Source organism: Myotis daubentonii, chromosome 2 (assembly GCF_963259705.1).
Source record: "Myotis daubentonii chromosome 2, mMyoDau2.1, whole genome shotgun sequence".
In the NCBI taxonomy this organism is placed as follows: Eukaryota; Metazoa; Chordata; class Mammalia; order Chiroptera; family Vespertilionidae; genus Myotis; species Myotis daubentonii.
Window position 1 is genome coordinate 21,830,468 of NC_081841.1, and position 12,793 is coordinate 21,843,260.

The 12,793-nt window shown below is 54.6% G+C and overlaps 1 protein-coding gene across 5 annotated transcripts in view; it reads right to left on the reverse strand.

Moving 5' to 3' along the window:
- The window catches only part of CHD4 (chromodomain helicase DNA binding protein 4), a 30,954-nt gene extending 25,929 nt beyond the window's left edge, over positions 1-5,025 (reverse strand). For all 5 annotated transcript variants that reach the window (XM_059682016.1, XM_059682017.1, XM_059682015.1 and 2 more), the window contains exons 1-3: positions 4,865-5,025; positions 3,831-4,008; positions 147-268 (exon numbers count right to left, since the gene is read on the reverse strand). In XM_059682016.1, the coding sequence (XP_059537999.1) occupies positions 147-268; positions 3,831-3,930 (222 nt within the window). In that variant the 5' untranslated portion in view covers positions 3,931-4,008; positions 4,865-5,025. The remainder of the gene's footprint in view (positions 1-146; positions 269-3,830; positions 4,009-4,864) is intronic.
- Between the last annotated feature and the right edge of the window lie 7,768 nt (positions 5,026-12,793).

The following is a 12,793-nucleotide window of genomic DNA, read 5'->3' on the forward strand; positions in this document are numbered from 1 at the left end:
GCTGACCTCAGGATTGCCCTAAGGCTTGTCCCCAGGACCTGTGGCCTGCACTCCAGAGGAAGTAACAGATGCCCTGCCCTTCAACCCTCTTCAGAGCTCCTCCCTTCTTCCTCTTATTACCCCATCGCATCCAGTCACCCACTCACCTCCTTTTTTTGGCGCTTGCTCTTAGGGATTTTAGGGTCCCGAGGTTTCTTAGGTTTCTTCTTCTTCTTGAGCTTTGGAGTCTCTGCTTCTGACAAATCCTCTTCTGGGTCCTCTTCGTTTTCTACATGTATTTGGCAAAGAGAGGAAGGTAAGGAAAAGATCAATAGCAAAGGTTCGCACCTAATCCAGAGGCTTTAGACATTATTCCCCCACCTCTTGTCCCAGATTCCACTGAAGAGACTGCTATACACCCCACAGAAGGAAGCTGAGACTCAGGACAAAAAAAAGACAAAGAGAGAGCTGGATAGACCCGAAATAGGCCTGCCAGGCCAGACCAGACCCACCTCGGGCAGCTGTCCAGACCCCTGCCTCCTCTCCCTATTCCTAACAGGAGTCTTCTATATGCTTATCTTCAATGCAGCTAAATCAATCTGCTTAGAGTTAACCAAATAATACAAATAGGTCTAGCCCTCCTATAACTGCCTACCAAGTACGTACTCTATAAATCAGGGAATGAGAATGAAAGATCCTACCCAGATGGCAAAAACTAATGCATATATCTCACCACATTCCCAGAACAGTATCAATTCAGGGGTCCCAGAAACCACACCTTTCAACCACCCTTTTGGGTCATCCCAGATCAAAACAACCAGAGCCTCCAAATCCCAGGTTCTGTTGCCAGCCCAATCCCAAACATAATTTCCTTTTCCCATCTCTAGCTCTACTGTTCCCAGCTTCTCCTGGGTCAGTAGTCCCTTCTCCCCAGGGGCCCAAATCAGCCCAGCTGTCACCATCTCCTCCCCCCGCCCGCCCCCATCCTCCTCCCATCTGGCTCCACCTCCTCCCCTGGCTGGGAGCACACACAAAGCCTTGGGTAATACAGAGAGCTCCTGGGCAGGGATAGGTGGGAAGGGGCACAGAGGGGGAGGAGAAGGCCAGGAGGCAGCTTCCTTTGTAACAGACATTCAAACCAGCACACCAGCTCCCTCTCCCCTCCTCCCTCCTCTTTCTCCTTCTTCCCAAGCCACCCCCGCCCAAGGAGGGGGGTAGTGGAGAAGGGAGTGGAGAGAAGGAGGGAGTGCCTCACCCACTGAGGAGAGGGAAAATGGCTCCTGACCGCAGAAGCCAGCCAGGGCACCCAGCTGCCAACATAGGACAGACAGGAAGTGGCAGGGGAGGGGAGGGGGATGGGTTGAGAGAGGTAGCTGGGGAAAGACTACCCTGACGGAAGACTTCCCAAATTATTACCTGGTCAAAATGCCACCTCTCCTACCACCTCCTCTGGGATGACACAGTTCTCAAGCGGCTACCCTAACATCCAAGTCACGGAAACCCAAGACAAGCATGAAGGTAATACTGTGAGAGGGACTGGGTTACTCCCTCAATCCTAACTATTTTTTCAATCATCAGAGCAAAGATTTCATAAAGGTTCAGTTGAACTGTGGTCAGAGCATACAACCTTCTCCTCAAGTTTGATACCCAAATGATTTACCATGCGGCATGGGAGCCACAAGAAGTCTCTGAAACTCAGTTTCCTCATCACCCCCACCCGGAGTCCAGAGCACAGATCCTAAGCCACCTCTTGCCACCTACCCAATATTTGGGAGTCATGTCCTCACCAAGAAAAAAGGACAGTCCCTAGATGGTGGTGGACAACAATATGCTCCCTTCAATCCTACACATGCTCTTAGCAACTGACCCTCAGAACTAGCCCTAAAGTGCCTCTGGCTCCACCCTTCCTGAGAAGGCAGAGACTAGGGAACATGAGACATTAGGCTGGACAAAGCACCATCAGCCTCCCCCCACTCAGCCCAGGATCAGGCCAGGCACAAGAAAGCCCCTCCCATTCCCTTGGGAAGGGAACACCAGTCAGGATCTCACCAGAAAGAATCATTTTCTTCTTCAAGGGCTTCTTCTCAGCAATCCCTATGTCCCCACCCCCCATTCAACCAGCTACACCCCTGGGGTTTTCCTCTTCACTACCTCCATAATGCTGCAAGTGGAGACAAGGACAACCCATGCAGGCAGGAGACACCTTCCAAGCCACGTAAGACCCCCAAACTACTCAGGCAGATAAGGGACTGACACTGGCGTGGCCAGCAGCAAACTGGCTCAGATATAGAGGAGGATTTGGGAAAGGGGCAGGAATGGGTGTGGCAAGTGGGAAAACTGGGTCATGCTACAGCTTGGGGCACAATTCACCTGGGCAGCCCGCACATCTCCCAATAAACATGGGGGCAACCCCAGACCAAGGGGCCAGTGGGGAGCTAAGATGTGCAACCAGCTCTACTCTGGCAGGATGTCACTACTTCTCAGGCCCCCCACAGAAAAGATGGAATCATGACTGCCACTCCACTACCACCCTGGGAATAGCAGAGAAACCTGCCACCCTGCCCTGCAGTGAGGAGACTCAAGCCTAAGTTTTTTATCCCAACAGCTGAAGACTCAGTAACAAGACTGACCACTCTCCTAAGTGGCCTCAGGTGGAAGTGAAGACTTCCCACTCAGAAAATACCAGATGTAGAAACAGCTCTCTCCCAGACCACCTCAACTTGCCACTAGAGCTGAGGAGAGAGGAGGCAGAAGTGAAAGATGGTCCATGGGAAACAGAAACAGGACCAGCAGGCTCCAGAATGAAAAATAAATAAATAAATGTAAGTGGAGAGTATGAAGAAATGGCATGTAGAAAAAAAAATTAAATTAGAAAAAACGATCAAGGAAACAAGCAGGTGACTTAGCTGGGGGTTCTGAAAGAGAAACAGACCAGAGAAACATCCGCTTAGAAGCATGACATCAATCATCATTTGGGGATAGACAAGGGCTACTCCAATAAGGCAAGGTGGTTATAACCATACAGGTTTGGCCAGTTCAAGGAGCCACCCCAAAACACAGACAGCACAACCCCCAACACACCTACACAAACACTTCACACCATCAGCCCAAATCCCAGGCTACCTGCAGAGACAGAAATCTCTAGGGGGGGTAGCCTGGATTATGTCCATTGCCTGGAGGTCGGTGGCCAGAGTGTCACCTCCCTTCTCTTACACTTCCTAGTATGTGGGTCAGGCTAGTACATGCTGCCCCTCGCCCCATCACCCCCACCCAGCTCCAAAAGTTCCCGCAGTCTGCCTGGCTCAGAGCTCTCCATCTCGGCTAAGGAGCGCACTTCAAACTTCGCACAGTTGAAACAGCACAGAAAACTGGTAACTGATCAGAAGCTAAAAATAATCAGATAGAGAGTAACCAGCTCTCCCTCTTTCCTTTCCACGGCAGCAGCAACCACAGGACCCCAGCTAGCAGAGATGCCCAGCCGGTCTCATCAAAAGGCCATCCTCAACGCCCTCCCCGCCACCACGCCGCCTCCAGGGGCCCCAGCTACCTGCATTCCTCCAAGAACCCACACACCGTCATGCCTGCCGGCCCAGAGAGCTCCCTCAACTGGGAACTGCAGAGCATTCCTGAAGACAGACAGTGCAGCAAGCTGGCAGCTCCGTCCTCGGGGCCCAGGAGGCACATGGCTCCCCCCACCCCCAAGAGCTCCGCAGAAGGGAGCCACTCCCTTCGGGTGCCCTCTACACCTCGGGCTGCACGGAGCGAGAGAGAAGCTCAGCCCGGTCTCACCGGAATCACTAGGGAGGGCCCACACGCCTCCTTCCTGCCTGGGGCCCTTGGGGAAGACTTACCTGGGTGGGGTGGGGGCAGGCTGTTGTTCAAAAGTGCATCCATATCCTCCTCTTCGCTGCCCGCGGAGCAGGGGGACGGAGAGCCCAGGCCCGACGCCATCCCCTTCCGCTCCCGGCCAGGGAACCGGCCCAGCTGCTCGTGCCTGCGGCCCGGGGCCCTCGACACTGGCCCGAGTCACTGTGCGGGGGAGGGGGGAAGAGAACAGTCGGTGACGCGCAGGCCCCCTCCCCCACGCCGCCCGCTCCTTCCGCCCACCAGCGGCACCGCCGGCCCCCCCACCTCGGCCACCCGAGCGGGGCACCGGATCGCTCAGGCTGAACTTAGTTCCACACGCCCCGGGGGCGGCCCGCAGGCCGGCACCCCCACTGCAGCCCCCCGGGGGAGAGGCAGCGACGCCCCCGAGGGCAGAGCGGTGCAGGCGTGGGGAGGGGGGAGCCGGGCTGGACCGAGCGGGGGCGACGGGGGAGGGGAAGGAGGGTCCGAGTGGCCGCGGCGCGGGCGGGAGAGGCGGCCGGCGGGGGAGCGCTCGGGGACACAAGGTCACTTGGGGGTGGGGGGCACCTCTCTGCGCCCGGGGAGGGGCCCGTCCCCAGGCAGGGCAGCTCTCCGAAGGCTATCTATCCTCTGGGACAACTCGGCTTCGCCCGGGCAGCGGCGGGACGAGGGGGCGTGGAGGCTCGGGCGCTCCGGGGGGCTGCCGGCAGGAACCTGGGGGCGCCGGGCTCCCATCCGGCGGGGGTCGGGCCACGTGTGCCGGGGGGCAAGTGAGCAGAGTACCAGGGGGCGGACGCCGGGCATTGTGGGAGAACCAGCCCGAGGTGGGAGTCGCGGGGAGCCAGACTCCGGTCCGGGTTGGAGCGGGGGGGGGGGGGGGGGGGGAGGTTGGCGCCCTGCAGCCGGGGCAGAGGAAGGGTCGGCTCCTCCGGGCAGGGGGCGGTGCGCGGGTCTGGGGAAGCCTGAGGAGCCGGCGATGACCCTCGGGGCTGGCCGGCTGAAAAGGGGCATCCCTTGGGGAACCTCGCGCTCTCCTCACCCCGGAGCCGCCGCAGGTCTCGCAGGGTCCGGCCTGGTGTCACTCCAGCTCCGGCTCCTCCTCACCGCGGCCGAAGGGGGGAAAATGGCTCCTGCTCCGGCGTCGCCTCTTAAAGGGCCCGAAACACCGGCCGGGAAATCCCACCGCACAGGCCCCGCCCCCCCACGGACAGCCCATAATAACCTCAACCAACTCCAACCCCCCCTCCACTACCGCCACCCTCCTCCCTAGGTCTCCCGGGCAACCCCCGCCCCCTCGTCGCTCAGGCAACCATTGGCCACGCCCCCTTCGAGCGCGCGCGCGTGTCACCGGGGCAACCACCCACCTCCTGGCCATCCCATAATACACTCGGACACCACCACCACCACCACCCCACACACACACATACTCCATACACATATATACCAAGGCTGTTAACACCTGATAATATTACAGACCTTTTGCAACTAACCCTTACCCCCCAGATATCCCATAATAGGCATTCTTTGCCAACTTCTTCACAGTTGGCTCTAATGCTAGCATCCCATAATAATTCGTCCGTCACCTTTCCCTCCCCATGGCCATCCCATAATAAGCACCCGCCCAGCACTTCAGCCTCACAACCCATAATATTCATCCCCAGCCCCCACAGACATCCCATAATAACCACTCTTCATCCACCCCAATTTGATATCCCATAATAGTCAGACACTCACCCCCCACACTACAACGGACACTTCGGCCTCCTCCCACACTCACCCCTTAATAATCAGTCTGCCACTTTCTATACTGACATCCCATAATAACCAACCCCCTGGAGCTGCCCTCAACCCCTGCAGGCTAGGGATCCTCGCAACCACCACCCTCAACCTTTACACACTCACTCCAGCTCCACAGCCCATAATAAACACTCCTCTCCTATCAAAGAGATAGCCCATATCATTACCCGTCCTACTGTCACCCTACAGATGACATCTAACCTCCTTTCCTTTAACACTGGAAAGATAGCTCATAATTTTTACTACCCCATCCATACCCTGACATCCCATAATAACTGCAGGGAGCCGGTGGTCAACCAAATATACCATAGTACTCCCAGCACAACCCATAATGCATCCCATCCCATCCCATATCCTTCATCTCCACTCTGCCACCTCTATATCTTCCCAGCCATGCATCCCATATTATTCATATTCATACCTCCCCCATCTCCAGATGCTGAAAGTGTCTTCGAACACCTAGAGCAGCCAGGGTGAAGTAGGCTGCCCACATTGCCTTGTCCCTGGCCCAGCTTGTACACACCTTCACCCCTTCTGGCCCAGAGTAGTAGTATCCTGGCATAAATAAAGCTTCTTGATGTCTAGGACAGACCCTAGCTTCCCTTATCCCCTCATTTCCAGACACTCAGGAACTGAGAACTCCACCCAAGCCCACCAAAATTCAGATATCTCCAGACACTTACGTACAGGACTTAAGTTTTGGGTAAGACCAACCAAATACCATACTGGCCAGATGAGCTATTTACATAAAGTTTAATTCATCCCAAAGCATCCCCAAAGAAGTCCAAACTCCCATCTAGACTATTTTTCAACATTCCAGCAGTGCTCTCCCCACCTAACTCCACCTCCCCAGGTCACTAACACCCCTAGGCCACTCCCATGGGTGAACATCCTATCATGATGTGAACTGAGGATCCTTCTATATACACACCAAAAGTCAAGGCCTACTCTGCTACTCAATCGCTACTCACACTCATTCAAGAGATGCTGACAGAGTACCTAGCAAGGCACGGAGCTGGGAAATGCAAGGACCACAGGTACCTCCTTCCAAGAAGCATAAACAACCAAATAAACTATGAGACCAGATAGAATAACTGGTGTCAAGGGAGAACAATTGAGTGCTAGTTCCAGGTATCTTGTTACAGAGAATAAAACAAATCCCAACTAGTCTCAGGGGAGGTCACATCCCAGTAGAGGTTCTTGGTGGTCCTTGTAGAGGCTAGAAGGTATTCCTAAATGGATGGATGGTCAAGATAATCTATCTGTTCCCTACACACTGAGGGATTTTGATTGGAAAGTGATGCTCATCCAGCCAGCATTTCTAATACTAAAATTCTATAATATCCTCATGTGCTTCCTTCTTGAGTGACTCGTCAACATGCCAGAACTGTTATCCTCATTCTTAAGTACCAAATTCTGCTTACCCTCAACATCTCATGTATTTTCCAGCCACTTTCTCATTTTGTATCCTGAAGTCTCATATTACTTTCAACTGCCCCCCATCCTCACTTCATTGAGGCCCAATTTTCCACCCCCCAAAAAACCCTTTGTTGTATAATATTCACCATCTTCCCCTCTGCGTGTACATGTCAACATTCCAGGATGCCTTCTTCATTCAATTATGCCACAAGGTAGTTCCCAATGTATCCACCCCCTTCACTAACTGTGCTGGAGAGCCCAATCATAAACCCTTTGGCCCTCAGAGAACCTGAGCCCATAAACATATCACGTTGCCTTCTCTCTGCTCTCTTGTGCCTTTTTCACACAAGTCCAAGACCTACGGCGGTGGGACAGGTTGAAGAGAAACCGGAAGTTCCTCCTAGGAGGAGCCCTTCCTGACCAGAAGTGAGTGGGAAGAGCTTCATACCATCTCTACATTGCCCTTCTGATCTCACTTCCCTAGAGAAAGGGCCTGGCCAGATGATTCCACTCCCCTCTGGGAGCCACAGGACTGGAGAACTGGCAAGGAGAAAAGAGTTCAGAAGAGGCAAAGCTTGCTTCTGGAAATCACTATCCCTTTGCTTCTAAGCAGAGTACCAGAGACACTGATAAGTCTTCCCACCAGTTCCTGCCTGACTTAATTCCCTGGTCCACCCTTTTGCTACATCCATGGTGACATGCAGGCCATTTCCCCCATTCCACAAGGTTACCAGAGTCTTCCTCATTCAGTTCTCTTAACTTCAAGATTGGGCCCCATTCATTTGTGCAAATCCCCTCCCATGCTTATTCTGAGCACTAAGAAGGAACCTTGTGCTCCTCATCTGGGGGAAAGGAGGAAGCTCTTTTAAGATACCTCCTTTCAAGAAGTTTCTCCTTCCTATATAGAGCTGCCAGACACCGATTGTGTCCTTCCCTCTCCCCGTTTCTCCAGGGGATCTAGCCTGCCTCTGGGCCTCAAATTCCCTTCTGTAAATCTCCATCTGCCCTTTTCTTCTTCTATGTTTACCACAACTACAGTGATTCCCCATATAAACTAGGAAGAGAGTCTTATAATGGTAGTCACAGCCTGTGATGACAAACGCTGGTGGTCCCCTTTGTGCACCACAGCCCTCTGCCCCATCCCTATAGGTCCTACCAACTTACCCTCTTGCTCCTCTTACTCCCCACCTCTCCCTCATACCACAAGGAAAGGGTTAAAGTCCCTTCCTCTCCTCTTGCTTTCCAGAGAGGGCTAGGACCTGTGTGATGGTGTGTTGCTTTTATGGTCTTTATGCATCTATGCTCCCCCACCACCACCCCATCCTGGCTCCAAGCTACCCTCCCAGATAAATTATAAATAAACCACTAGCATGATTGGCCCTCAGGGACTAAGGGTGGGATAATCTTGTGATTAATGTATCCAGGGGGACAGCCTCTCTAGCCAGTTACCTTAGAGTTCTGTTTCCAACCCATGGTACAGAAGAACCTAGAATAATATGCAGTCATTCATTGAGTTTTCATGCTCTGTATGTAGTTCCTCCTTTTATATCTCTGTTCTGTGTCAGCCCTAGAAACTCTGCTTATTAGAGATCGAAGGGACTAGTGTTCTCTTGCTCTGTCAGAAAAAATTGATTAGGGAAGAAAGGCCATAGTGACAGTGCATTCTGATGGCTAGACAGGATGCAGGTTGTGCAGGGTTTGAGGGGTGATGGGCCAGGCATTTGTCCTTCAGGACCCCACCCAGCCTCTCTCCCCTAGGTGTGACTGCAAGGTGGCAAAGATCCCCTGGTCCCCCCCCCCCCACCTTAGCGATGGTCCCAAGGGTGAAATCCAGGAAGGCAAAGAGGGAGAGCAGGACTTGGGTCCTGTGGCCCCCGGAAGCACTGCTCCCTTTGGTGTGCCACACAGCCGGAGCCCAGCGTGCTCACTGCCCGGCCAGTACGTGTGCAGCCCTGCACTCAGCAGCCCTGCATCTCACAAGCTGTGAGCCGCAAGGACCCAGGTGTCTGGGTTTCAGAGGTGGTAGCTCCCGCCTGCCCCAGGGGCCCCTTCAAACAGCTGTCACCCAAGAACCTCTCCAGCCAGTTACCCTTGCCAGGCCTCAGGTCTGGCTCCAGGGCTCACCCACCCTCCCAGCTCCTGCCCTCTTCCTTCCTTCCCTCCCTCTCCCCCCTCCCTAAAGCTTCACCTACCCTGTACAGCCCCACCCAGCTGTGCAGGGCACATCCCATAATAATCCTTCTCCTTGCTGGCCCCCACCCCCCCCAAAAAGGAGAGGCGGCCATCCCATAATAGCCACCCACAGGAGACATTCCGCGGTGACCGCCCCCTCCCTGCAGAGCTGCCGGGAGCAGCCATCCCATAATAGCCGGCCGCCTGTTTTACTGGTTAAGGCTGTGGAGGGAGCTGGAGAGGAAATAGAGGGGAGGGGGGAGGGGAGAGGGACCCGGGGGGCCCCCACTTTGGATACAGGAAAGGAGAGTGGTCCAAGGGAATAGGGAGGGGGGGGGCCGGGAGATGAGAGGTGTGGTCCACTGGCCACCACAGCCCTGCTTTGGGGCTTTCTCCCCATCCCTAGGGGCTGCCTTCCCCTCGGGGCGGAGGTGGCTGCTTGTTAGGGGAGATGCCTCGATGGGTTGAGGTGCCTGAAGTGTGTGTGTGTGTGTGTGTGTGTGTGTGTGTGTAGGGGCGTGTGCTGGATTTCAGGTGGTCCCCTTGGGCCGTTTGAGAGAGAAGCAGACCTTAGAGAAGATGGCAAGGGAGTGAGGGATGGCGGGGGGCGGGGGGGGGCGTTAGAGAAGAGCGGCTCAGGCCCTCCCCATTCTGCACCACCATCCCATAATAATCCCCCAGCCCCTCTCCCCCTCCCACCCACGACATCCCATAATATCATCTGGAGAAGCCGTCCCCGCAGTAGGTACAAAGAGCTATCCCATAATATGCTCCCCCACCCCCCCCCGTCACCCCCCCAACTTGGCCCCCCCTCAGTCACATGCAGCCGGTGCCATCCCCCGCTGCTCCCCCCTCTGGCCACCGAAGGCCTTGCCAGCCCATAATACTCTTGCCTCTGGTCGCAGGAGGCCTCCAGCCCATAATATTCCCTTCCACCACCACCCCCCCTTCCCGCCCCGCACCCCTTCCTCCCGCCTCCAGTTGGAGCCGGGCCTCACCAGCCCATAATATTCCCCAGTCTCCTAAGGCTGCTCCAGCCCATAATACTCTCCTGTCTCCTAAGGCCTCGCCATCCCATAATACTGCCAGACGCCTGACCTGTGGGCCAAACCCCAGCCCGTTGCACACATCGAGGCTGTGTCAGCGCCGCCAGCCTCGCTCCCGTCCCTCCCTCTCTCCGCCCTCGCGGGCGCTCAGCCTCCCGGGCTCCCGCCCGCCCTCCTGCCCTGGGCCCCTCTCCGGGCCCCACCCTGCGCCTGCCTGGGCGCTGACTTCCCCTCCAGCCTCGCCCTTTCTCCTTCGCCTGGTTCTTCATCCCAGGCCCCTTTCTTTCCCACTCAGGTACTTCCACCCACGCCCCGGCTGTAGGTGCTGAAGCCCAGTGGGGAGAGAGTGCCCCCAGAGGGCAGCCGGCCAGGCCCTGCCCCTGCAAACTGTCTGCTTGACCTCGCACCATGGAAACCACCAGCCTGGCCCCAGTCCGCATTGCTGGTGAGGATCCACCTGGGTCCTCACTGTCTTCCAGAAACCCTTCCCTTGGGCATCACAATGGCATGTTCTTGTGGGAAAGAGCTCCCTTTCGGGGTGCCTCTCAGGTGCCTTTCAAAGGAGAGCACATTGACCCTTACAGCAACCCAGTGAGCAGGTATTCCGATCCCCATTTCGCAGAGGAGAAAACAGAGGTTCAGAGGCTAAGTCACTGCTAAAGTCACATCGCCAAGAAGTATCAGAGCTGACACGAGTACCTAGGTGTTTCTGATTCCCAAGTTCAGAGAACCTCTGGGACTCTCCAAGACCCCTGTGCGGAACTTCACTTCTCAGTGCGCTCTCTGCTCCCCGGTAAAGGGCAGCGTCCGGAGGGCCAGCCTCTTGTCTCCAGGGTCTCCCCATTCTGCACCACCATCCCATAATAACCACCTCACCTCCTCCTTTCTCCCACAGGACCCCACGTAGCCACCCGTGAGGCTTGCCCTCAAGATGGTTCAGGGCCAATAGAAAGGCACCTATGCCCCTTTGGGTTCCCTTACTTCTCCCCTGGTTCTCCTGAATTTTTCATTTCAAGACCAACGATCACTACTCCCCTAACTCATCTCGCCATGCAGTGACAGCCTTTGGAGACAGACTTTGTGGAGAACCCAGAGGAGGTCTCTTTCGTTTAGTCCGTAGATCATCAAGAATGCTGCCTTGGAGATGTTGGGCACCTCCTCACTGGGGAAGGGACCTGCGGCCAACTGCACAGAGGCTGGGCCATCCTGCTTGAGCGTGCCCCCGCCACACTGTGTTCTGCGCAGGGGCCGGAGGCAAGCGCAGAGGGAGGGACAGGTGTGCTGTCGGCTGAGTGGGCTAGAGATGGTACAGTAGATCCAAGGTGAGACTTCAGTCAAAAGAGGTGAAGGAGAGGTGACTTACATGGGGGAGGAAAGGGGAGAAAGGAAAGTAGGGAAGGGTGAATGTCATAAAGGCAGGGATGAGATGGGAAGTGCCAGGAAGGGGAGATACAGTAGGATGTTGGGGAGCCAAAAAGATACTGTACCACTTCCTGGTTGTGTGACCTTAGGACCTTAACTTCTCCAGTGTGTCTCATCTGTAAAATGGGGTAATAATCATCCCTAACTCAGTGAGTTGTTGTAATAAATTAGATAATGCATTTTAAGCACTTAATTGAGATCCAGGCATTCAGAGAGCATTTTAAAAACTTGTTAAAGCTCTTCTCCCTCCATTTAAGGTTTCCTCTTTTTCCACCTTTGGATTTTCCTAAACTTCAACTGAGGTAACTCCAGGACATGGACTGTGGAGTCCCCACATGCTGTCTCCATCATACAGTCCACTCAGTAATTGGGGAGTCCTGTGAAAATGGTAATGGCTATGGGTTTTCTTAAACTTCCCCAGCCTGTTACTTGTCAGCTTTGATCATTTCTTCTCTGCCTGCCACTTTTCCTTAATCTATTCTTGCCTCTCTGTTCTTGTGATGAAAACCCTTGGGGTATACCGAATGTGGGGACACAGTCCACCAGAGCTGAGACACCAGAGATTTCACATTGGAGACAGCCTACTTCATCCACCGCACAGGCCACGGTCACACTTTTTTCTGGACGATTTTAATAGCTCCCTGACCAGTCTTCCTTTCTCCTTAGACTCTCTCCACCTGATTTCCTACGGTTTATCCCACACTATGTCAAGGTCAGCAGAACCTTCATGGGCTTCCGTTGCCCACTAAATGAGCTGCTAACCTTACTCTGCATCCTCCACCCCTTTTTTAATACTCACCCGAGGATATTTTTCCCATTGAGTTTTAGAGAGAATGGAAGAGGGGGAAGGAGAGAGAGAGACACATTGATTGGTTGCCTCCAGAACTTGCCCTAACCAGGGCTGGGAATTGAACCCACTACCCAGTTACATGCCCCTGACCCAGAATTGAACCTGAGCCCCTTTGATACTCAGGCCAGCACTTTAACCACTGAGCTACACTGGCCAGAGCTTACCCTGCATTCTTGCATCTTCTGTCTTGAATGGTAATTATAGTTGATTTGTTCTTTTGGTCCCACTGGATAGAAAACTACTTCACAGCAAGACCCAACTG